Consider the following 25967-nt stretch of genomic DNA (forward strand, 5'->3'; position numbering starts at 1 on the left):
TTCCAATTGGCGTGGGAAGGCAGGGCGCCATGAGGATAGACGTGTTGGGTGACCAATTGCAGGAGTATGGGGGCAAGACAGTTGAAGGCGGGAGGTCCTCCAGGAATATGTCCAACCAGAGTTGGCAATCGTAGTTCGGGGGCTGTAGTTAAATAAATGTTTTAAGATTCTATCATTAATCTTTGGGGGTTCTGCCTATCTGTGAGATGGCTTGAAATATTTTTTACAGGAAACGCACAATATAAACGCAAGTTGTTGTTTTTAGTTTTATCAAGGTTGCAATGTAACTTCCTGTCATAACACCACCTGGGCACAACAGTGATTGTTCTCTTCTTAGTTGGCACACTAATACAAAGCAATGTTTGACCTTTGGGTTTAGTTCAGCAGGAAAAATAACAGACAGTGTTTTCAATGGATTTGTTTCCTCTTCTGTCCACTTCATACTTTCATCCCTCCAATCTGTGCTTCTGCCTCTGATCTTCCCCCTTCTACATGTCTCTTACTCCAACACATCATTGTGTTTGATGCATCTTACGCATCACCTTATTCTCTTTATGTCTGATGCCTCCAATTGTTTTCTCCAGCTTCTCATATCTCTCGTACCCTTCCATCTCTGACGTCCCTCCTCTATCTCTGAGTCCTCTCTTCTACCCAGTGGTCTCATTACAAATTTGGGTCTTGCCATAGATATTCTCTCAGATAAGAGTTTATTTCTAAGGATTTTTTTTTTCTTTATATCACCATTTTTCTCTCCTCATCCCCTCAAGGTGCATCCCCTCTGGTACATTGCCTAAGTGATAATTCTTCCTATGTGAGCCTCAACAGTGACTATCAGCAGGCTATTCCAACAAAGGGAGCAACAAAGCTGAGGTTGATGCTATCCTCACCTGAAATCCACAAACTTGGTCTTCCAGCATGGGTAACTGTTTAGTGATCAGGGGCACTGGCCAATTATCCCCTCCCTAACATGGGGTGCTGAAGTCAAACCTCCTATTGTCAATGGCTGACTCACTTCTCCTTGATCTAACAGCCGAGATCCTTCAGCCCAGATTCACTTCTCTCTGACCCCTGGATCCACCTTAGCATCATACTTGTCACAGCTTCTGGATCTATTCCTCGCTTCTACAACCTTAGGCTGCCTGTTCTAAGGCGTGTCCTTCTTCACATTCCTGATTAAAATACTCAGGCCTCTGATATGCTGCTTGGTTCCTGGTTTCTGAATCTAAGCTTTGCACATCTGATTGCCATCTTAAGTCAGAAAAGGATGCAAACTACCAATCTACTGATACAATTTTGTTAAAATCAGGCCATAAACTTTTGTATCCCTTCCACAGAAAATAAGTATTGAAAGTGGGGTCATGTAACAGTGATTGATGAATGCAATTAAGTATTCCCAAAGGTGGATTTTGGTTTAAATACAGCTTAGAGCTTTAAGGCAGCTCGAAATGAAAACCTATTATTAACCATAGGCACAGGAAGAATGTGTCACTGAGTATTTTACAAGGCTCCACTGTACACAGACTTCCTCACTTATCTGTAGCATACACTTGTAGAAGCAATTATTAATGAAAGAGTTGTATTTATATACCGCCTCATTACATCTCTCAGAAACGTCTCAAAGTCCTTCATGTAGAATGAAATGCTCTGAAATGCAGAGACTGCTACGCAGGCAAATGTGATAGTCAAACAGCAATGAGATGAATGACCAGTTGAGGCAGGAATGTTGGTCAGGAAACCAAGAGAACTCCCTGTTCTTTTTTGAATAGTGCCATGGGATCGGTAATATCCACTTGAGCAGCAAATTGATTTAACATCTCATCTAAAGGGCAGCACCAGCAATAACACAAAACTCCCTCAGTACTGCACTGAAATGTCAGTCTAGGTAATGTAGTCAAGTCCTGGGATGGGACTTGAACCCACAATACTCAGAGGCAAGAATGCCAAACGAGCCAAACTGCTACATTTGTTGAATATTCCATTCAGTAGAATCATAAGATTTCGCTCATTGCAACTCATAAAACAACTTTTCTTCTTTTGCTACTTAGGAAACCAGTTTTACGCTCCTGGCGAAATATCCTAAACCGAGAATGGTAAGATAAATAAAGTATTTTGTTTTATGGTGTATTACCCAAGTAATACTTAGAATAATCAGTGCAATGGGCAGACTCTTGGGTGGTGATTTTAAACCCCAAGAATGGGTGGGTTGGGGGCGGGTGGAGTTGAAAATAGTTGTTTTCTTGGGTCGCAACTGCAAAATTTTCCGACTTTGCATTCCTGGTGGGAAGCCTGTACTTTTAAACCCGGAAATAAAGCCGGGTTGCGGTCGCGACCCAAAAAACAACTATTTTCAACTCCCATCCGTCCCTAACCCACCTGTTTTTGGGGTTTAAAATCACCCCCCTGGGTTTTCAAACTGGAGTCCCTGGAATCTAGAGAGTCCACGAGGGGATCTCTAAAGGTTCCTAAGGTCATCAGATTTCTTTTTTTCCCTTTATTTGTTGAGTTACTAGTGTTCTATTTCTAGTCTGTGTATTAATAAAACACATTTTCTGCAACGAAAGCACAACTCTTTTTCCAGGTAGCTGATATTGTCTTTCAGAAGTTCAGGAGTTCCCGAATAATTGCAGGGGTCCCCCATACAGAAATGTTCTAAAGCCACAGTATTAGAACACTGGCTTTTCCTGTCAGGTAATTTGGTAAACCACCTTGGATTAAATTACAACTAAACTTGAATTCATATAATAGTGCGTTTAACTTAGTAAAATGTACGAAGGTGCTTCAAAGAGGCGTAAGGAAAAGAATGGACCAAAGATATTAGGAGGAGTGGTCAAAAGCTTAGTCAAAGAGGTGAGTTTTAAGGAGGAGAGGAAGGTGGAGAGGTAGAAGGGCTTAGCAAGGGAATTCCAGAGTGTGAGGCCTAGGCTGGTTCCTTACCACCATCCACCCACCCCCCCCCAAGCACCTTCCCAAGTTTCTCACAGAGATGTCCTCCCATCTTTCCTCCCTGAGTCTTTGCACGGAGTGACTCCTCCTCAGTGATTTCAATTTCCATCTCAACTCATCTTGCCCTCTCTGCTATGATTTCACTGACTTCTGATCCACCCTAAACATTTCCCTCCAGATAAACTTCCCTACCCATGTTCATGGTCACCCCATCGACTTTGCCAATTCACGTGGCCTCTCTACTCCCATGGTCTTGATCACAAAAAAGTCCATATTCCACCATTTCCTTGTACCCCTCACCATCCATACCCTCCTACTCCTTTCTAACCCAATTTCCTTCTGCATCTGGTTCTGGAAAAAACTATCCCCCAAGTAACTACTAATTGCACTTTCAAGCTGCCAACTGCCTAGTATTTGACCCTCCATTTGCCATGGTATTTCTGCAGCTTTTGATCTGCTTAAGCATTCCCTCTCCTCCACATTTGATGTGCTTGTCCCTAGTAAAACCTTTACCCTCTCCCATCCTGGTAATTCCCCCTGGTAGGGCTCCCATCTTCACTCCTTCAGGTCCAAAGGGCAGAGATTTGAGTTTATCTGACGAATGACTGGTTTAGCCATCCGTCACCAGATCTGGCTAGACCACATCAAGTGGTATTGGACCTAATTTTCCTCTGCCAAAATCACACAGTACTCTTGGAGTAAATATAACCTTCAACTCCATTTTTTACGGTACAACCATCTCCTGAAACCTCTCTCCCCTGCCCCCTCCACCCTCACCTCTAACAACAAGTGCAAAGAACTCATGGACTTGTTTGTTGCTAAGATTGAAGCCATCCATGCAGTTGCCTTTGCTGCTTCCCACCCATCCCCTTAATCACCAAGCCAAGCCTCCACCCACACTCCCCAAGCGATTCATTTTAATTCTGTACAGTTTTATCTGGGGATCGACTACCCTGATGGCCCAGAGAATAAGGTCACCACGTGGTATAATGGCAAGCTACACAGATCAAAAGGTCCCAGATTCCATTCCTGGGTTGTGCAGAATTACTTCATCTCAACCAGGGCAACAATCGGGGCACTACAGTAGGCCTGGGTGCCCTGGGCTAAGGAGGAGAAAAGCAGACATCATTCCTGCTCCTGATTGTGAAGGGAGTATGTCGTCTGAATCCTCTTCATTTCCACTTTGTTTCTTTTTGGGATTTAAATTTAGTTCTCCATAAACTCATGCATCTGCCATTGAACCCTGCAAGCTTATTGCAGGGTTCAATTGCAAGTTCTTGCTGTTGAAAACCATGTTTTTTCTAGATCTGGTTTCAGCTCATTGTATCTGTGAGCTGCAACACTGGTCACATATCAGTAATGTCTGATATTCCGTGCTGATTGTACTGTGCCCATCTCCGCCCCTGCCTCAGCTTATCTGCTGCTGAAGCCCTCATCTGTGCCTTTGTTACCTCCAGACTGGTCCACTCCAATGCTCTCCTGGTTGGCCTCCCATCTTCCACCCTCCATAAACTTAAGCTCATCCAAAACTCTGCTGCTTTATCCTAACTCGCACCAAGCTCCCATCACCCCTGTGCTTGCTGACCTATGTTGGCGCCAAGTCCGGGAACTCCTCAATTTTAAAATTCTCATCCTTGTTTTCAAATCCCTCCAAGACCTCGCCCCTCCCTATCTCTGTAACCTCCTCCAGCCCTACAACCCTCAGAGATCCCTGCGCTCCTCCAATTCTTGCCTCTTGTGCATCCCCAATTTTCATCGCTCTACCATTGGCGGCCGTGCCTTCAGCTGTCTAGGCCCTAAGTTCTGGAATTCCTTCCCTAAACCTCTCCGCCTCTCTACCTCTCTCTCCTCCCTTAAGACGCTCCTTAAAACCTAACTCTTTGACTAAGCTTTTGGTCACCTGTCCTAATACCTCCTTATGTAGCTCGGTGTCAAATTTTGTTTGATAACGCTCCTGTGAAGCACCTTGGGACATTTTACTACGTTAATGGCGCGATATAAATGCAAGTTGTTGTTGTTGTGCAAGGGTTCTGGCTGTGGTCATTTGTCAATTCCATCTCCAGCAATTGATGGTTATAAAAGTGTTAGCCAGCCTAATTATATGATGAATTCTGATCACAAACTAGCATTTTAATATTTCTGATACTGGATTAACAAGGTGACATAAACCTTTCTGTGATAATCACCATTTCTGTTTCATTCTGTTAACTCCCTATTCTCTGCTGGCTTCAATACCAGATCTAAGACCTTGCTGATTTACTTGCCTGATAGAAAAGCCAGATTGAGATGATCCTTTCTCCTGTTTTAACAATGGCTGAACTATATTCAAAGCTACTGTACTTGCAAATCAACCAATGTCTTTGCTATTTTGACTGATTTTTGACATCATTGTGATGCTTGCAACATGATGTAGTCCTACCCTGTGGGATATCTGAGAAACAATGGCCAAGTGATGAATTAAAACCAGCTTCACTGATTTTCGTGTTCCTCCCCTTCCTCACGTATGTCAGAGATTAATGGGCAGACAATCCATCAAACCAGTATTCCAACCGGAGGTATGCGTTCATCTGCTTTTAGCAACGGCTTTGTTCATGTAATGGAATAGTTCTGACAGTCGCTCTGTTTCTACACAGTGCAGTAGGCATAGCAACAAAGAACATTAGGAGTTTGCACAGCTTTCTCCTTCGAAAATAGACAAAAACCTGCTCAGATTTCTTTTGGCCACGATCGATACACGACCATTATGGTCAACAATTAAATTTAGATTTACAAACCTCCATTAAAATTATTCAAAGGGGGAAAGGCGGAAAAAGATCTGGAATTAGAAACATTTACATTTCATTATGCAAAATCCTGTTTTTAAACAGAGAATGTGCTGAGCAGGTCCGGGATTGAAAAACGAACAAAGGCACTAAACATCTTAGCGGGAAGACACTAGTGCTCAGAAACAATTGTGTCAGGTCACTGATGATTTAACGGGCAAAGCCACTTCCTTGTGTGCATACAAACTGCGAAGGTCCCAGGTTTGCGCTGTGTGTCAGTCCCGTGCTATGCCTGCGTTAGCTGATGCCAGCCAGAGCAGCAGCGGGTAAAATACAATTGGCCTCTGTGCTCTTGGACTAAGGTTCCTGCTCCTGATCACAGTGACTTTGTTGGAAAGTGCACATGTGTGGACATCAGATGAGGACAGGACTGGGTTCAGCTGTGATGAAGGCTATATATCCTCCAAAGCTATAATATCCTTTGCAAAGTCACACATGAAGAATGGGCACTTTGCTACCGTACTGGACAGCTGCTAGTACCTGCAGAGCCCCTTCCAACATGGGCGGTGTTTTCAGGAGAGGTGTAAAGAAAATTAATTTTAAAATGCTAAATGCAATTTTAATATAAATATAAATGCAGCAAGAGTAAGTAGATTATTGCATCCTTCTGAGCTTTAATGTGTCTTTGCATATAGAGTAAGATCAAAACATTTAATATCAACAACCACTTGCATTTAAATAGCACCTTTAACGTAGTAAATCGTCCCAAGATGCTTCACAGGAGCGTTATCAAACAAAATTTGATTTCAAGCCACATAAGGAGATTTAGGACAGGTGAAAGAGGTAGGTTTTAAGGAGCATCTTAAAAGAGGAGAAAGAGGTAGAGAGGGGGGAGAGATTTAGGGAGGGAATTCCAGAGCTTATGGCCTAGGCAGCTGAAGGCACAGTCGCCAACAGTGGAGTGATGAAAATTGGGGGTGCGCATGAGGCCAGAATTGGAGGAGCGCAGAGATCTTGGAGGGTTTAGGGCTGGAGGAGATTGCAGAGATAGGGAGGAGCGAGGCCATGGAGGAATTTGAAAACAAGGATGAGAATTTTAAAATCGAGGTGTTGCTGGACCAGGAACCAATGTAGGTCAGCACAAGATACAATGTAGGTCAATACAAGGTAACAGAACTCAGAAATATTGCTTTTATATGCAGTAACAAAACCTTTTACAGAAATGTATTCTGTTGCCTTTAAGTCTGTATTTCCCCCCGCCCCCCCCCCCCCCAACAGAGACTGGCCCTGGAGTTCTGCTGGTTTTGCCAGGTCTCCAGGAGTTTTTTCGGTGCCTTTTAAGAGGCCTGAACCTCCAACCTCCCTCATTACAAGATAAATGATGGGCAACGGCTGGGGCCAGGGGTGGGGATCCCCTAAGCCAGGAAGTCCTGATCCTGATCCACAGTTGAGACACAAGAGTATGATGGCCAGTATCGACTTCCACAAGGGCGAATGTTGGTCCCACCAGTAGGGTCTGAATAATGTAAAAAAAAAATCTTATAATAATTTCTCCAAATCGGCACCACATAAGGGGGGCTGATAAGACACTTTCTGGGATGAAGGGGTGGTCTGGGCAATCCCCACTGTGGAAAGGAATTAAAGGGGAGGTCTGGGCAATCCCCCCAACAGAATGGAATTAAAAGGGAGGTCAGGGCAATCTCTCCCAACAGAATGGAATTAAGGGGGAGGTCTGGGCAATCCCTCCACATAAAGGGATTATAGGGGAGGTTTGGGTAATCCCCCATCACTTCCAACAGAGAGATCAATGCCAGTTTCTCTGGGCATGGGACAGAGATACACCCTGAAGTGGCGCCTGTGCCCGCCTGCCCCATGCTGATGAGGTGCCCTTCCATTGACCCCGCAAACTCTGGGAGGTTCAGCACTGGAGGGTACTGTTGGCGCGATTTTGGCATTACCTTTGGGATCCTGAACTGAGGGATTTTGGGGCCACTATCTTCTGCTGTAACATTTATCACCATGTGGGTGGGAGATGATTCTTAAAAGCTGAGCATGTGGTTCCATCACTGTCAACAATCTAATGAATTATGGAGAGAAATCTGTTTCTAATTGACTCAGCTGTTTGACCTTTGTTGTGATTCTGTTAGAACTGTTAGAAATACTGTGCCTTAGGTTCAAAACTCTTAGCAAAATCATCTCAACAAGTTTGAGGATATGCATTTTATTGGTACTGTTTTAGATCTGATCATTTCACCATGTCTAGAATTTTCATTAATGTTGATAGAAGGTTGTGCAATCTAAAATGCACTGGCCTAGAAATTGGTTCATGCCGGCCTGCCGCTGTAGGCCTGTGGCACATCTGATATTGGGCTGCAGGCTTCAGTACACGAGGCCGCGAGCTGCAGACGCCTGCTGGGTGTCCTCAAGCAGCTCGCCAACAGAGAATTTGCCTTTTTGCTGGCAGCGGTCCTCAGATAAGTCTTGGAAAAGTGAGGGAAATGATCGGGAGGGAGGGGGCATCCAGGAAGTGGGGGCGGGGTGGAGAAAGAAATCAGGAAAAGGTGGGAGGCAGTGATCGGGAGTGGGGGGAGCCAGCAATCAGGAGATGGAGGGAGGCAATTGGGAGGGGGCGAGCAGTGGCTAGGAGCGGCCTGTAGTTTTAATGTGGAGATGGGAGGACTACTCCTTCACCTCCCGCCTTCACATTCGGGTATTTTTTTAAAAACTCTTCTTTCCAGTGGCAGGTTCCAGAGGAACTTTTAAAGACCACTGGTTAGGCCGCATGTAAATCACATTTTTCCTCAGGACAGCTCAATTTTACAAAGGCGGCCTGAAACGAGGGTTATGTTCCCTACTTGCATGTGTGAAAGGTTTAACACCTGTTTCAGGTGCAGGCCCTGGATGCCTCTTTTTCTGTCTTCACCAATATGGCAGGTGGCGCAGTTCCGGTGTGTAATAAGTCGCTTATCCTGCCCGCCATATTGGATGTTTAGGCACCCTCAGGTGCAACGTCATCGAATTTCTAGCCCATTAAATCCCCAGTGCCTTCACAGTCCTTATCTTCAGTACAATATTTTCAGTCCTCATTGAAACATATAAGATTCTGAGGGGGCTTGACAGGGTAGATGTTGAGAGGTTGTATCCCTTGGCTGGAAAGTCTAGAACTAGAGGGCATAGTCTCAGGATAAGGGCTCGGCCATTTAAATCTGAGATGAGGAGGAATTTCTTCATTCAGAGAGTTGTGAATCTTTGGAATTTTCTACCCCAAAGGGCTGTGGTTGCTGAGTTGTTGAATATGTTCAAGGCTGAGAAAGATAGATTTTTGGACTCTAATGGAGTAGAGGGATATGGGGATCGGGCAGGAAAGTGGAGTCGAGGTCGAAGATCAGCAGCAGAATTGTATTCCAGCACAATCTGTAACCTCATGGCCGGCATATTCCTCACTCTAACATTACCAACAAGCCAGGGGATCAACCCTGGTTCAATGAGGAGTGTAGAAGAGCATGCCAGGAACAGCACCAGGTGTACCTAAAAATAAGGTGCCAACCTGGTGAAGCTACAACTCAGGACTACATGCATGCTAAACAGTGGAAGCAATATGCCATAGACCGAGCTAAGCGATTCCACAACCAACGGATCAGATCAAAGCTCTGCAGTCCTGCCACATCCAGTCATGAATGGTGGTGGACAATTAAACAACTAACGGGAGGAGGAGGCTCTGTAAACATCCCCATCCTCAATGATGGCGGAGTACAGCACGTGAGTGCAAAAGACATCTTCAGCCAGAAGTGCCGAGTGGATGATCCATCTCGGCCTCCTCCCGATATCCCCACTATCACAGAAGCCAGCCTTTAGCCAATTCGATTCACTCCACGTGATATCAAGAAACGGCTGAGTGCACTGGATACAGCAAAGGCTATGGGTCCCAACAACATCCCGGCTATAGTGCTGAAAACTTGTGCTCCAGAACTAGCTGCGTCTCTGGGAAGCTGTTCCAGTACAGCTACAACACTGGCATCTACCCGACAATATGGAAAATTGCCCAGGTATGTCCTGTCCACAAAAAGCAGGACAAATCCAATCCGGCCAATTACCGCCCCATCAGTCTACTCTCAATCATCAGCAAAGTGATGGAAGGTGTCGTCGACAGTGCTATCAAGCGACATTTACTTACCAATAACCTGCTCACCGATGCTCAGTTTGGGTTCCGCCAGGACCACTCGGCTCTGGACCTCATTACAGCCTTGGTCCAAACATGGACAAAAGAGCTGAATTCCAGAGGTGAGGTGAGAGTGACTGCCCTTGACATCAAGGCAGCATTTGACCGAGTGTGGCACCAAGGAGCCCTAGTAAAATTGAAGTCAATGGGAATCAGGGGGAAAACTCTCCAGTGGCTGGAGTCATACCTAGCACAAAGGAAGATGGTAGTGGTTGTTGGGGGCCGATCGTCTCAACCCCAGGACATTGCTGCAGGAGTTCCTCAGGGCAGTGTCCTAGGCCCGACCATCTTCAGCTGCTTCATCAATGACCTTCCCTCCATCATAAGGTCAGAAATGGGGATGTTCGCTGATGATTGCACAGTGTTCAGTTCCATTCGCAACCCCTCAAATAATGGAGCAGTCTGAGCCCGCATGCAGCAAGACCTGGACAACATCCAGGCTTGGGCTGATAAGTGGCAAGTAACATTCGTGCCAGGCAATGACCATCTCCAACAAGAGAGTCTAACCACCTCCCCTTGATATTCAACGGCATTACCATTGCCGAATGCCCCACCATCAACATCCTGGGGGGTCACCATTGACCAGAAACTTAACTGGACCAGCCATATAAATACTGTGGCTACAAGAGAAGGTCAGAGGCTGGGTATTCTGTGGTGAGTGACTCACCTCCTGACTCCCCAAAGCCTTTCCACCATCTACAAGGCACAAGTCAGGAGTGTGATGGAATACTTTCCACTTGCCTGGATGAGTGCAGCTCCAACAACACTCAAGAAGCTTGACACCATCCAGGACAAAGCAGCCCACTTGATTGGCAACCCATCCACCACCCTAAACATTCACTCCCTTCACCACCGGCGCACTGTGGCTGCAGTGTGTACCATCCACAGGATGCACTGCAGCAACTCGCCAAGGCTTCTTTGACAGCACCTCCCAAATCCACGTCCTCTACCATCTAGAAGGACAAGGGCAGCAGGCACACGGTAACGACACCACCTGCACGTTCCCCTCCATGTCACACACCATCCCTACTTGGAAATATATCGGCGTTCCTTCATTGTCGCTGGGTCAAAATCCTGGAACTCCCTTCCTAACAGCACAGTGGGAGAACCTTCACCACACGGACTGCAGCTGTTCAAGGAGGCGGCTCACCACCACCTTCTCAAGAGCAATTAAGGATGGGCAATAAATGCTGGCCTCGCCAGCGACGCCCACATCCCATGAACAAATTTTTAAAAAAGTGATCTTATTGAATGGCGGAGCAGGCTCAAGGGGCCATATAGCCTACTCCTGCTCCTGCTCCTATTTCTTATGTTCTTATGTAATATATTCTGTCACTTTCCAATGTCAAGAAAAACCTGATAAAGCTTGTTAGCTGGTTTGTCAATTGATGCATGTGCGTGACTATGCTACGTCCCAAGAGGGAAGTCACATGATTGTTACCATGGTGATTCATATATCGTAACTCAATACTTAGACTTTTTTTTAATCAGAATTAGCCATTTGACAGACGCATTCTGCAAATTAATCCTATTTTGGTTCAAAAAAGCAAGGAATTTTTAAAAAGCATTGATGCATGTTATTTTATCTCGAAAGTTAAAGGTTTGAATGTTACTTGGTCAGAGCAATAGAGCAGTTACATATGTTTCAGATTTTAAAAATCTATATTTTGCTTTACGCACGAAAGTGCCCAACAGATGGAGTTTTATGGTTCATTGTGACCCTACAAGTAATTACCTTCACAGATTGTAGGGCAGAAAGACATCAGATTTAACACATATTGATCCTCACTGATGATGGCCTAAGATAACTACAGTATAATAGCAGGTAAAGTGCAGAGTGCAATAGAGATTAACTAAAGTAATTTACAACAGAGAACAAAAAAATGAAATCTGGTATTTCTCTTCAAGGGATTATCTTTACCCGCTCCTATTATTGCTGAGTTATTTTTCATATTTGGAAGTTAGATCATTTTCAGCAAATATGTAACACTATTCTGTGGGAGAAATTAAGGGCCCGATTTTAAAGGGGGATGGAAGCAGACGGCACACCCAAAGAGTCTGGGCACGTGGAGGCCCTGCCGATCTTGACGGCAGGATCTCAGTTGCATAAAAGTTCTCAGAGTCCTGCTTGACACCCGGTCAGATTCACTACCAGGCCGGCGGGTGGGAACGGGACTTTGGCATCAGGAGGCCAACTCTGGGGAACCATGGGAATGGTCTCTGGCAGTCAGTGGGACGAGCGGTCTGGAGTCGATCAGGGTGGGGATTCTAGGACGATCGGGGGGAGGACGGGGCTGGGGGCTCCAGCGAGATTGGGCGGGGAGAGGCTGGGGCTGGGGAGGCCCAAGGACTCCTTGCAGGGCATGGGGGGGAGCATTCCTGCTCCTTCTGGCTCAAAAGGAGTTCTCGCAGAAGTAATTTTTAAAGATTTACCTTGGCCTCTTCTGGTCAGTCGGCTCCTCCCACCGTGATTCTGCTGCCAGGTTGCAGACAGTGCGGGACTCCCCCCTGACTTCGAGTAAATATTATGTCGAGGCGCTGATGATGTCATCGGGCCCACAACTTTTGAATGTAAAAGAGGCCCCCACTTAATTACGGCAGCTGGGAATGCGGTGGGTTAGAGCCGTGAGATAGAATTTTCAAATTTTAACCCCTCCCCGCACCATTCTCGCTGGGCGAGGGGGGGTTAAAATCCTGGCCTATATCTACGAAGTGCCATTTTCAGAAAAATAGGACAACTTCTGGGTCATTTGCTTATCCTGAGACCTTGAAAGGTTTATGGTTCCTTTTGTAGGCTGAGAAACAAGGCTAATGCAGACTGAGTTGCGTTAAGGCAGAGCTCAGCTGATCAGCTTCGTTATCAACATTTGAGCTGTCCCCAGGCCTGTTTTTTTAATATATCAAACTAGCATCTATTAACATTAAGGGGGAAATGTAGATTAGGGAATAAGCACTCGGAAATCCTGGGAAAAGGTAAAGGACTGGAGGATCTGACGTAATGGATCTTTACCTCTTCTTGACCTTTGCACCCAAAGAATAGGTGTTCCCTGGGGGTGTTGTGGGGAGGAACAGGAAAATCGGCCCCACTATGATTGTCATTGTAAATCTTTTAACAGAGCTCCTGCACTAAGTGCTACCTTTATCTATTGATGTATCAACTATTCAGTTAAAGACTTTAACAATAAAATGAACTGGCAACTGGCCTATGAACAGACCATAAACATAGATATGCTAAACAAGACTCTCATACTCTACTGCACTGAACTAGTTGAACATCAGTTTATATGGAGGAGTTTTGTGAATAGGATGATTGCGATAATGACTACATATTTAATAACAATATGCAGCTAACAGTTCTAAAGGGGTAGGGACTTATACTCAATAATGTTTAGCGTCTAATTTATTTTTAAACTTAGAACTTGATCTCATCCTGATTGAATCATATCTAATAGTCTACCATTTTTTTTACAATTTAACTGCTTAAGTTCTGAAGAATCTTTTTTTAGAAGTGATCTTATTTATTTCAGCTGCAAAAAATGTTTTTATTCATTTTGGATAGTGATTTTCTGTTATTGACTCGAAGCAGTCACAGTAACATTGAAGAGTCTTTATATGGTGCAATTTTCATCAGAAAAAGGAGTTTGCATGAACCATTGCCCAGTAAATTTTAATTATGTTGTAAGGACTTTATGAAAAGTACATGTGTTATTTCCTCGTGCTAATGAGCACACTTTCCTTTTAGACTTATGGTTGTTACACCTTTGTTTATTTTTGCTAAGTATGCTCTCCACTTGACTGTACTTCAGTGAAACATGGTGAAACCCTACTAACACTGGATATTCCAAAATACAGCCATACACAACTAGCATGTAAATTAATAGAGAAACTAAATTGTCCTTTTTTAAAAAAAAAATTCTCAGAAACAATTTTTTTCCCTAACTGATTGTTGCAGTGTTATTAATTATTTGTTCATTATAATTCTTACAATTGTTAAAGGAAAACTTGTCCATAATGGTTTTCAGGATTTCAACATAAGGTGTAAAAATCTCAGGGAAACAGAAATGATTCCCTCTAAGTAAAATAACATGCATGTGTAGTGAGTGTTAGCAAATGTTGTGTGGTTCATCTATGCTGGACTCTTCAAAGTGCTGTTAGCCTTCTCAGTCAGCATTTTACATCCCTGTGCAAATCCTGTGCGAGTGAAGATTAGCATGAGACAAGTACAAAAGTGTCCAAGTCTGATTAGTGATGGTAAGTATAGTCTGGAGTGTTGAATGTATTGGAGATGTCATATCGCTAAACTCCTATTATCATAAACTTGGTTTGTTGCCAGGAGAGAATATGCAGTGGAAAATTTGAAAGCTATTATAAGTAGTATTAAATATAAGGCACGTTTTTTTCTTTTCCAGTTCATCGCTGTTTATGACTATAATCCATTGCAAGACAGCCCCAATATTCATCCTAGTCATGAACTGGCTTTTAAAGAGGGGGATAACATTTGGGTGTATGGAAAGCAAAGGAGAGATGGCTTCTGTGAGGCAGAGGTAAGCAGCTTATTTTGATTTATAGTTACATTTGTATATCACCTGGAAAGTTTCAGTTTTCAAGGAACTGGGGTTTAGGAAAAGAGTTCCAGATGGCAGGGCATGATGGGTGGAGTGAAGAGTAGATCAGAGATGAAAGGGGGATGGTGCAAGCTGGGACACATACTATAAATACAATTAATATTTGCGTTTATATAGTTCCTTATCACATCAAAATGTTTCAAGGCCGAGGTGGGATTTGTAAATGAGAACAAGGAATTTGAAATCATTGTGCTGGGGGATTGGAAGCCAGTGGAAGTCGATAAGAACTGGGGGTTATTTTGATCATTTGATCAATAAGCTATTTCAATCATAGAGGATGGTATTCTCTTCAGTCAAGAGGCCCACCGAGGTCAAGTGCATTTTGACATTTAGCAAGGTCACACTGGAAGCATAGTCCTACACTTTCCGATTGTGACGCATCTCCAGAGAGTTGGGACCTCCGCCCACCACAGAGATGCTTTCCTGACCCTGGCTGACTTTCCAGATCTTGGGTCATTTGCATGCTGAAGGCAGGCTCCCTGGCCTCTGCCAGGAATTTGCATTGAAATCAGGCTAGAAATTCCAGCAGCAGGCCTCAGATGCCTGACGTAGTCTGAGAGGGAAGAAAGTGGCCTCCGAGCGGCCTGAAAAATTCAAAAAAAATCTTTAAACTTTACCCACTGCTTCTGAGGCCTGTGCATGGACAAATTCTGAGAGCAATTGCACAGGCCCTTCTCCTAAAAAAAAATTTCTCTAATGTCCTCTCCACTGACATTGGAATGCTGACTATCAGGACTGACAGGCGGCCCCGGCATCCAGTGTTTCAACAGGGCAGTTGGTGGGAAACATAGCAGAGGTCGTCTTTCCCTCATTTTAATATATTTTACATGCACTCGCCCACATATGGGCAGGCACATTCTTGCTGCCAGGACCGCCCTCCATAAATTGGGGGGACTGGGACACAGCAGAACACCTCCCCAAGCAAATTTCTGGCCCTGTCCACCCCAGAACTGCTGGGATACTAGCTGGAGAGCCCAGAAAGTGTAGGCTATAATATGTTAAAGTGCTTAAGAATGGATTGTTGGCAAAGATGTGTTTTCACCTAGAATGTGTAACATTTATCCGAAGATATTCACTGCTCATGGAACCTCAATGGACTATTGGGGAGTTCATTTACACTGCAAGTCTAGTGTTGGTGTAAAGTCATATTAGCTTTTCACCAGCTCTAAACCAAAAGTGTAAATTCAAAGTCAGTGCCCAACCTGATTTTGTGGAGCAGAATAAGACTCCCTGGAAGGCATAGTCTCATGCCATGTGGATTTGACACCACATGGAGTGTAATTCACTGCAGTGTCATATCTGGTTTCCAAAGTGTTTGGGGGCATGTTGGACCCCCCACTAGACATTTTATAAACCTACCTAACCTTAAATGTTTAGAGATCAGAAATTCTCCTCCTCCTGCTCTCTGAACATTTAAATTGCTAACCTTTGGGTGACAGCTTTGCTCATCCATCAATTCAAGCACATACAGAGCTGTTTCCTAAATAGGAGAGTTAAGGGCTAATTTTTCAGCGGTACCCGCTGCTGATCCTGCTCCAATTTGCCCCAAGGCCAGGGAAATGGGAACTTCCAGTGTAGGGATTCTCTGCCCTTGGCCCTGTCCTCTTAAATAGTAGCAAAAGGTGCCGGAACTGTCATCTCCTACCACAATTTGCAGCCTCCGGGGAAAAGTGAGCACCTGAGATGCACCATAGTGGTGCAGGTACTTAACCGGACCAAGTAAATCAAAGGACCTCCCCCACATACTCTTGTGGGGTCAGCAGCAGAGGTTCCAATTCAGTGCATCCTGGCACTTATGCTGCGATGCATTTGGTTAGGTAAGGTTGAACCAATCTTAGCCAGAGTATCTCCAGCAATGGCTTCTCTTCTCATCCCTGCCTTTGGAGTCCCTCAAAGATCTATACTTGGCCCCTCCTCTTCCTCATCCAAGTGCTAGCCCTTGGCGACATCATCCACAGGTATTGGCTCAACTTCCATATGTACACTGACGACACCCAGTTCTACCTCTCCACCACCTCTCGATCTCTCCACTGCCTCTGTGGTGTCAGACTGCTTGTCCAATTTCCAGTCTTACATGAGCCCCAATTTCCTCCAGCGGAACATTGGGAAGGCTGAAGCCATCGTCTTCGGCCTCTGCCACAAACTCTGTACTCTCCCCGGCCGCTGTCTCAGGCTGAACCAGGCTGTTTGAAATCTCAAAATCTTATTTGACTCCGAGCTGAGCTTCCCTCCCTATATCCTCTCCATCACATACACCGCCTACTTCCACCTCTGTAACATCGTTTGCTTATGTCCCTGCCTTAGCCCATCTGCTGCTGAATACCAGGTCCTGCTCACCTATCACCTCTGTCCTTACTGATTTACATTAGCTCCCGGTCCACCAATGCCTTCAATTTAAAATTCTCATTATGGAAAGACATGGGGAGTTAAATTGGATAACCCCCGAAACCGGGCACGAGGGTCGCCGTGCGCGATTAACCCGCGCCCTACCGTTGAGATGCAGGCAGCATGGAACATTCGTGCTTCACTCCTCTGATTTTTAGGCTATATTCCCTAGTCCTAGTATTGAAGTATAGGAGACCTCCAAAAACAGGTACAAATGCATCAGCAGCCAGAAGCAATAATCCAGCATCCTGCATAATCCCTTTAAATAGAGCTGGTGGGAGGTCCCCTATGCTGTTTACGACCTGTTCAGCTGTGTGAGCTTAAGACAGTGCGTTGGCTGGAGTGTTAAGTTCCAAAATCACACCTGGTTCTTTAAATCAGCTTTGCACACTGATCTAACGCATATTCTCCTTACTTTACATGCTGCCAGTGTTCATTATCTGCGCGTGCGTAAATGCCTTTACAAAGATGGCATCCGGCGCACATCACGCTAGGAGCGCGCGTGCGCATTCCGGACACCATTTTGGGTCCTTAGTAGGCCGCGTGGCACCTACGAAACGGTTGCTACGTGGCCCAATTTATAGCCCATGATGTTACATGTGATAACGAAACCTGTTAATTATAGTATTTATGTCCTAATTTAGAAGGATTATTTAACTGTTTTATTATAGATATATTTCATTTTTTTTCAACTGCATACGGGTAATATTTAATAGATTTAATTAGCGTAGTTATTTTAATGATTGTAATCATACCTAAACTTTTTATTTCGTCTCTTTAAAATCCCTGACATCAATTATTCCCCTGAATGGGCTGCTGGAATATTGGATGGATAAGTGTCAGACATTGGCTCAGTGGTAGAGCCTCTGAATAAGAAGCTTATAAATTCAAGTCCCATTTCATAGACTTTAGCAGGTAATCTAGGCTGACACTTCAGTGCAATACTGGGGGAGTGCAGCACTGTCGGAGGGATCGACTTTCAGATGAGGCATTAAACCAAGACCCTGTCTACCTTCTCAGCTTAACATAAAAGATCCCATTGGCAGAATTCGAAGAAGAGGAGGGGAGCTCTCCCAGTGTCCTGGCCAATATTTATCCCTCAACCAACACCGTCAAAAACAGATTATCTGGTCATTTATCTCATTGCTGTTTGTGGGACCTTGCTATATTCAAAATGGCTGTCACATTTCCCTACATTACAACAAATACTTAATTGGCTATGAAGTGGTTTGGAGCATCCTGAGGTTTTGAAAGGCTCTATATAAATGCAAATTATTTTTTTCTGTCTTTCATCCTCATATTTAAATGCATTCACACCCTCACCCATTCCTACCGTTGTAAACTCCTCCAGCTCTACAACCACCCCAGCTTCCCATAATCTCCATTCCTTTTGTGCAACCCCCTCCCCACTTTGCCCTACCATTAGCGACCATGCCTTCAGCTAACTACATCCCACACTCTCGAATTCCCTCCCTTCAACCGCTCGCCTCTCCATCTCCTTCTTCTTCTTTAATTGTCCTTAAAACCCAGCTCTTTGACCAAGCTTTGCTCACCCCTCCTATTATATCCTTCTTTGACTCAGTGTCCTTTTTTGTCCGATTATGCTTCTGTGAAGTGACTTGGGAAATTTTTCCAAGTTAAAGATGCTATCTAAATACAAATCATTGTTGATGTGCGTCCCCCTCCCCCTACCTATTTTTGGCCCCAGAATGCATCATTGGGAAAATGTTTTTTAAATTTGTAGACAATACAGTATCTTTTTGCATAATAGCTTCTTGAGAAACAATCACAATTTAAGATAATTGCTAAGTCTGGTTTTCACCAAAAAAAACACATTTGTAACACTCATGGAAATGACTGAGTTCTAGAATAGTCCGTCCTTTAAAGGTTAATATTTTTGGAACTGCTGGTTTTCTGTTTACTTAGAAAACCACTTTCCTGGTGGATAAGCAAATTAATATCATACTGCTAATTATGACCCCATGTGAGTAGCAGAAGAATACTGAGTGTTCATGCAGATTTGTCAAATATATGTTATTAGCAACATCTTGAAAAACTGCCATGATAAGTCAGTCCGATGGAAATCTTGGCTAGCTGATTTTAAAAAAACATGTGTGCTAATAAGACACACGTAAGGAAGAGCATCAAATATCTTTTGCCTTCTGTCTTAAGGCGTCGTCTCAATATCCCCCATTATAACTGGAGGAAAAACTCCCCACAAATAAATTCTCTACAGTTATCCATCAATGTGATGAGGACGTCCGTAGGTAACGAATCTCCTGTTTTTAGCGACATCATAAACGTGTTTGTGAAGATTTCTGCTGTTTAGTGTTTCTGGTGAAATTATAAACATGTTCTTTTAGAACCTGTTTACAGTATCACTATTAATAGTGAACTGAGGAACTCTTCACAAATGCTTTAATGATGCAAGTACAGATAGTGAGCAGAGGAATCCTTACCCCCAGAGTTTTAAAGTACAAGCCAACATCAAACTACAGCCAATTGAATAATTGTAAACCCGACCATTATCTTCACAGTATCTTACTAATTTTTTCCCGAGTGATCCATTATTTTTTCTAATGTAATTTATGCTATCGGTTTATTTTTTGTGATTTAGATTCACCACACGTGGAGCAATAAATAATGTACTGAAACACACAAGTTTAATTACAGCATCATAAATTGTGAACTGTATTTCAGAGGATAATACTTTGCATGAGTAAATTCAACTAACTTATGATTGGCAGGCTGTTATATCTGTTTTAAAACATAGTCCAGAAAAAAGATTCCACAACTATTTTTTTGTGTATGAAATCCATTTTCAGAAGCCCTTTAAGTAGCAGTAACATAAGTCTTGGATGAAGCTGTGATTTATTGATCAATGCACAGTGCATTCATAATAGATCAACAGAATCTGGTAAAAGAAAAAATATAATTACTTCAAAGCTACACAGTCCCCTCACTTCAGCAAAGCAGTCTAAATGTCTAATGCTTCCAAAGTGTCCCATTGAGGATACAAATTACAGTTACCATCATACCATTTATGTTTAATTACATTACATATTTGGCTCATAGATAAACTTAATGGAAGCTTTAAACCACTACCTATTAATAAGACAGTGTTATGTTCATTCACCTTTATGGTGTTAAGTATTAAATTAAACCTAGTTCTGTGGAGATTTTTACTTTTATTATGTTCCATTCAGCTTTCCTGATGTTGCTGGAGACTTTCCAACTCTTTTGTGTGATGTGTCACTGTGCTGAAAAGCTTCTTTCCCAATTCTCTCTTTTTTGAAAAGACCATTAAGCAGCAGGTTTGGCCCAGAGTGTTTTCCTTCTGAGAATTGGCTGATTGTCCAATTAAAGATGGTGTACAGCATTAAAAATGCAGCTCAACTTTTTTAAAATCCTGAACGTACAAAGATAGCTTTGTGTTGTATGGAAGGTTTTTGGCTATAAAATGTACTGTTATGTAAAATAACTCTTAGTACTCCCCTCCCTTTACCCTAAGGATAAAGAAAGGTAACATTACTATATGCTCTTTTCTCTGTACGAATATGGTTTCTAATTTTCACCTCCTTAACCCTTTGTAACGGAAGAGCTGACGATAAATCATAACCTGCAAAGCTCCATTAGTCAACGTTTGTTGATGTAAACAAATAGATAAGTTCTATGAACTGATACTTAGCACACAGTTGGAAAAAGGTGACATTAAGCAGGATTTAATGAAAAAAGTGTTTTTGTTCATGTGGGTGCAAAAGCATTGAAAATCTAACATTAGGTCTTCGGGAAGTCTCCTAACTTGCACAAAATGCAAAATACACCTTCAGGTCCTGAATTTCTGTGGCGGTTGCCCTGACCTGCTGCAGTAACTACGAGGTAATTTTAATTCTTTTGGAGGTAAATCATAGTTATCTGAGGTAAATTCTAAAATGTAGCAGGGCTGGTTTTTGCACCTGTGGCTCCCTACTATGACCCCAGTGTATTTTGTATGAGGATCAGAGTCTTCTGTATGTTGTTTGCGGCCGCCTGGTAGTAATTCCGCTGGCGGTGGCAAGCCTAACTAATGGGGGCATGGGAGCGGAATATTGCAGCTGAAGAAGAAGTGAAGAACGTTTTAAAATTGGCACACTGCCAAATACAATTAATTGCCCTGCAACTGATTGCACTTGATCTGTGGGTCATTTTAAACATTAATCCTGACCCACACCAGCAACATTGGATGCCAGGAATGCGCTGATATTCCTAATATTCTAATATGTTGTTAATGATGAGAAATATGTTGTATAACATTTTCCCATGGTTAACATTGCTTTTAGGCTTTTATATGAAAAAAAATTATTTCATTAATGCATAATTTGAATTGACTACCCATATTTGGATACATTCAATGACCACCATCATTTCTGGGGTTAAACCACTGGAAGTGGCGATCGAGAGCATGGCTCCGCACCTTATTTCCTGCTGTTCTACTGCCCAAAATTGTTCACTAGGACAGAGAATGATCTTGGTGATAGAGATAACGAGAGAGACACATAGAGTGGAATCTTTATATTTTCTAGTTTATTCGAAATGGTTATAGCACCATTTTGTTCATTCTAAGTATTGAAAAATAATTTATATGAACAGGTTTATTTACGCAGCTATTGTATCTACTTACTTAGCTACAATGGGTTAGGGACACACTATTTATTTTCCAGGAACCACTGAAAAAGTAGTTGCTTCACTATGTCAGGGCAGAACTCTTTTAAACTTCTTTCCAATTTCTTTCACTCACTTCCATGCCCTAACGTTTTCTATTGGAACAGCGTGACCTTTGACCCAGCATCAGCAATGCCACAGGAGACCTGCTAATGTAAAATATAAATCTTACATCTATGTGCACTTCCTGTCAACTTTTCCGTTATAAATTCCTGTGTCCACATTTATAATGGAGTCCGCTCAAGTAAACTTGTCACTCTGTAATTACACCATTGCACCTCAATTTTGCATCTCCCAGCTGCTCAGCTTCTAGTCCAGAAAAACTCCGAGGGCCCAATCAACTCTACTTGTCTGCTTCCCAAGTTGCTAGAAGTTTTTCTGTTGAACTATAAATATTATAATATGAAATCAAAGTATTATAAAAAATAAGGAAAGAATATATGATTTTAAGATGGGCACTGAATTAGGTCCGTGCACCCTGTTCCAATTATCCCTCAATCTCTAACCGAACTTTACCTTACTTGGTCTTGATTCTGTATGCAACGCCATGGGAGATTGACTAATATATTTTATATAAATTTATGGAGATATTAATATATAATATATAATATTTATGTATACCAGTAGAGCAAAGCAGAACCCAAACCAAAATTAAATGGCTCAAATTTTTTTTCAAACTTCTTTCATCCACAACCAATCAGAATTTAGAAATTACAAAACGGAGCAAAATCTATCAATAAAAAAGATCGGAAACTGAACCAAATTGCTCAAAGTAGTTTTTGAAAAACATGTCATTCCTGTTTCTCTGTCAGCCCACAAGTAACAAATACAACTCGTGACGTAACTAACGAAAAATTTAAGAAGTTTGCAAAATATATTTGAATTTACCCATAAAATTACTTAACTCGAGTGCGGACCATGTTTCGTCCCGAGGCCTCGCCTCTGTCAGAGGCCTGGAGCTCAGGTTTTTAGTCTATCCCAAACTGCCACACTGCTTCTCCACATGTGACTCGCATGTTGACACATGGGGCCCGATATTAGGAGGGAGGCGGGTTGGCAGCGGGGGGTCGACTGGGTGCGTGGGTAACGCGCCCAATGAAATCGGTGGGTTTGGCACGCAATCGTAAGTAAATTGATGCCACTTACCGTGTCTTCTGGGTTTCGCACTGGAAAGCTGCGCAGCGGGTGGACTGCGCGCCCGCATCATATTTAAAGGGGCAGTCCTCCACTGACTGATGCTGCAGAAAATAGGCAAAATTACAGCATGGAGCAGCCCACTGGGAAGGCTGCTCCCAGGTTTAATGATGCCTCACTCCAGGTCTTACTGAATGGGGTGAGGAGAAGGAGGAGGAGGGAGATCTTCCACCCGGCGGACGGGAGGAAGTGGCCTACCTCTGCCACCACGAAGGCCTGGCTCGAGGTGGCAGAGGAGGTCACCAGCACCACCAACATATCACACACCTGCATACAGTGCAGAAGGCGCTTCAATGACCTAACTAGGTCAGCCGAAGTGAGTACTCTTACTCATTCCCTTACACTCCATCTGCCACGTCACCGTCACCACCCCACATCTCCTTCTGCACAGCCAACACTACTCTATCACATCACTCCTCACACCCACTGAACTCTCATCCTTATCTTATCTGCACTTCCTCACCTCCCCAGTACTCATCCCACCACTACCACTCAACCCAATCCTCATACAATCTCATGGCGCTCTCTCATACTCACCCTCTCATGCATCTCTTTCATGGTCAGCCTCACTCAACCTGCCATTATCTGTGCTGCAGCCACAGGGCATGCATCACATATGTGTAGTGGGAAGCGTAAGGCAAACATGTTGTGAGCATGAAGGGGATGCATAAGGGTGTTTGAGGGTTTGTCATGGTTTTTATTTATATTTGATTTCTGATCAACTCAAATTACATATTATATTGTCACAACTACTGCCACGTCTTGGCCATTCTTGACTGGCTTATGCAATAAGGCCCTTTCATGAGGTTCTCCATGAACACCCTTGATGCCACCCATTGGGTCACCCTACAGTGGGTGTATGTGTAGTTACACGACTACTTTGTGCAGGTGCCTATTGCGCAGCACTGTGTTGTGTAGCTCCACGTGGCGGAGGCGGACGGCGTGCCTGGCGAGGCTGGTGATGTTGCTCGTCCTCCAACGGAGTGACGAATGCAGCTATGGAAACCCCCCACCACTCTGACGGTGTGAGTGTGAGGGGGTCCGCAAAGTAGGTAAACGTGTTTGGACAGCAGAGTTTAGGGTATGATGTAATAATTTTGAGTGTGGAGACAACGGTGAGGCAGGCAAAACTTTGTCTGGGGTGACAGAGTGCCCTGCTGCAATGAATGAGGTATTCCCCCCAACTGTCAAGGAATCCTCTGCATCTCCCAATGGCTGCTGACTGAAACACATCTGCAACAACAGGGAGTGTTTCCTAATTTCCTCCTAACTGCACAATTCCCATAATGGTGTAACAGTCAAGCGGAAGGCTCTCCAGTTCCCTATTTGGAAAGCAGAGAGGGGACAATTCATACTTCTTGGGAGTGGGTCAATATTTCGGGGCAGCTTATGAAGGCTTATGCTTGCATGCTTGGATTTCCTGTCATTTGGGATTGATTTCAATTTGGATTTTGGTTTGTGGGTGACATATTGCTTAATTTTACACAGTTTCTTATGCCTGAGATTCAAACAAAGCCCTGATATAATAAGTTGATTTGATTTTTCTCAGATAGGTCTTTTAAATCTCAATTTCTATATCTATGAATCTTGTGACCACTTCTCATTGTGTGGAACAGAGTGCATATAATTTGTTGACAGTTCTTAAGTGTTTCCTGAACATTCAAGGTATTGTATTTGCAGGTTAATGGAAGGCGAGGTCTAGTACCAATAAGTTTCCTTGAAGACATGAGCATTGGATTGCCAAAAACACTGAAGCAGAAAGCAGTAAGTGGCAATATTTTCTGTATGTATTTGGTGAGATATTTTACTGAAGCACAGGAAATCAAACAATGCTGTTTTTTTCCTGCAGTTCTGTTGCTTTATTTTGCACTTTCACTGTTTATTAGAGCTTCCCATGTTCATCACGTGTTTTTGTGCCAAAATGTTCTCCACCTCAAGCATTGATGTTCATAGTTGTCTCACGCCTCTGAGACATCATACAGCTGCTGTTCTTCATTATAGACAGCTGCATTACCTATGCAGCCTGGGTCTGAGGTGGAGGCTGGATATTCAGGACAATGTAGATATTGCTGCTGACATTCACAATCCTTCCCTGAGTTATACTGTAGTTGAACTCTGTCAATTAGACTATCTCCATTTATCAGTCTCTTGTTATTAGTAAAAGTATAACGATTTAAATACATAAGCTATGATGCCTGAAAAACTGCGCCCATAGGAATGTACCCATTAATCATTGCTGATATTAATTGGTGTTAGCTGTACTATCACTGCCTATTGAGTGGAAAATAGTTCCATTCTCCAGCATTATCACTGATGTTGCTATATTTTTGAAAATTGTGACAAATAATAATTCTTCTGAAATATTTGTCAGGCATGGCTCAGTGGTAGCATTCTCGCCTCTGATTCAGAAGGTTGTGGCTTCAAGTCCCACCCCAGAGACTTGAGCATAGAACCTAGGCTGACACTGCAGTGCAATACTGAGTGAATGATGCATTGTCGGAGATGCCGTCTTTCGGATGACACGTTATACTGAGGCCCCGTCTGCCCTCTCAGATGGACATAAAAGATCCCATGGCATTATTTCAAAGAAGAGCAGAGGGATTCTCCCTGGTGTCCTGGCCAATATTTATCCCTCAACCAACATCACTAAAATGGACTATCTGGTCATTATCACATTGCTGTTTGTGGGAGCATGCTGTGCACAAATTGGCTACTGTGTTTCCTACATAACAGCAGTGACTACATTTCAAAAAGTATTTCATTGGCTATAAAGCACCTTGGGATGTTCTGAGGTCATGAAAGGCAAGTCTTCCTTTTTGAAAATTACATTAACAACTAAGGCAAAAGTGGTCAATTTGTGGAATGGACTGCCAAGGGGACAGTGGGGTTGACAGTATTTGCAAATTCGAGAGAGTGTTGGGTAAGTACCTGGAGAAAATTTAATAGAAGGTATGAGAGGTACTGTAGGTATATTTCCTAGACACAGGACTGCTCAGATAGGCCACGTTGGTCTTTTCTGGTCCTTTACATTCCTATGGCAATAGGAGCCAACCGCCTTCACTGGAGATCAGGTGAATGATGAAGGTTGCAGCAAAAGTCACCCAAAGAGCATGATGGCCCCAAAATCAAGGGCAGCAG

At 43.4% G+C, this 25967-nt stretch overlaps 1 protein-coding gene across 2 annotated transcripts in view; it reads left to right on the forward strand.

The window, feature by feature from the left end:
- Positions 1-25967, forward strand: part of LOC137328376 (uncharacterized) — a 127066-nt gene that overhangs the window by 95142 nt on the left and 5957 nt on the right. The window contains exons 25-27 of one of the 2 annotated variants that reach the window (XM_067994332.1): positions 2046-2090; positions 14334-14468; positions 24510-24593. In XM_067994332.1, the coding sequence (XP_067850433.1) occupies positions 2046-2090; positions 14334-14468; positions 24510-24593 (264 nt within the window). The remainder of the gene's footprint in view (positions 1-2045; positions 2091-14333; positions 14469-24509; positions 24594-25967) is intronic. The other variant, XM_067994333.1, reaches the window with a different exon arrangement.

This window comes from Heptranchias perlo, chromosome 1, assembly GCF_035084215.1.
Source record: "Heptranchias perlo isolate sHepPer1 chromosome 1, sHepPer1.hap1, whole genome shotgun sequence".
Taxonomy (NCBI): Eukaryota; Metazoa; Chordata; class Chondrichthyes; order Hexanchiformes; family Hexanchidae; genus Heptranchias; species Heptranchias perlo.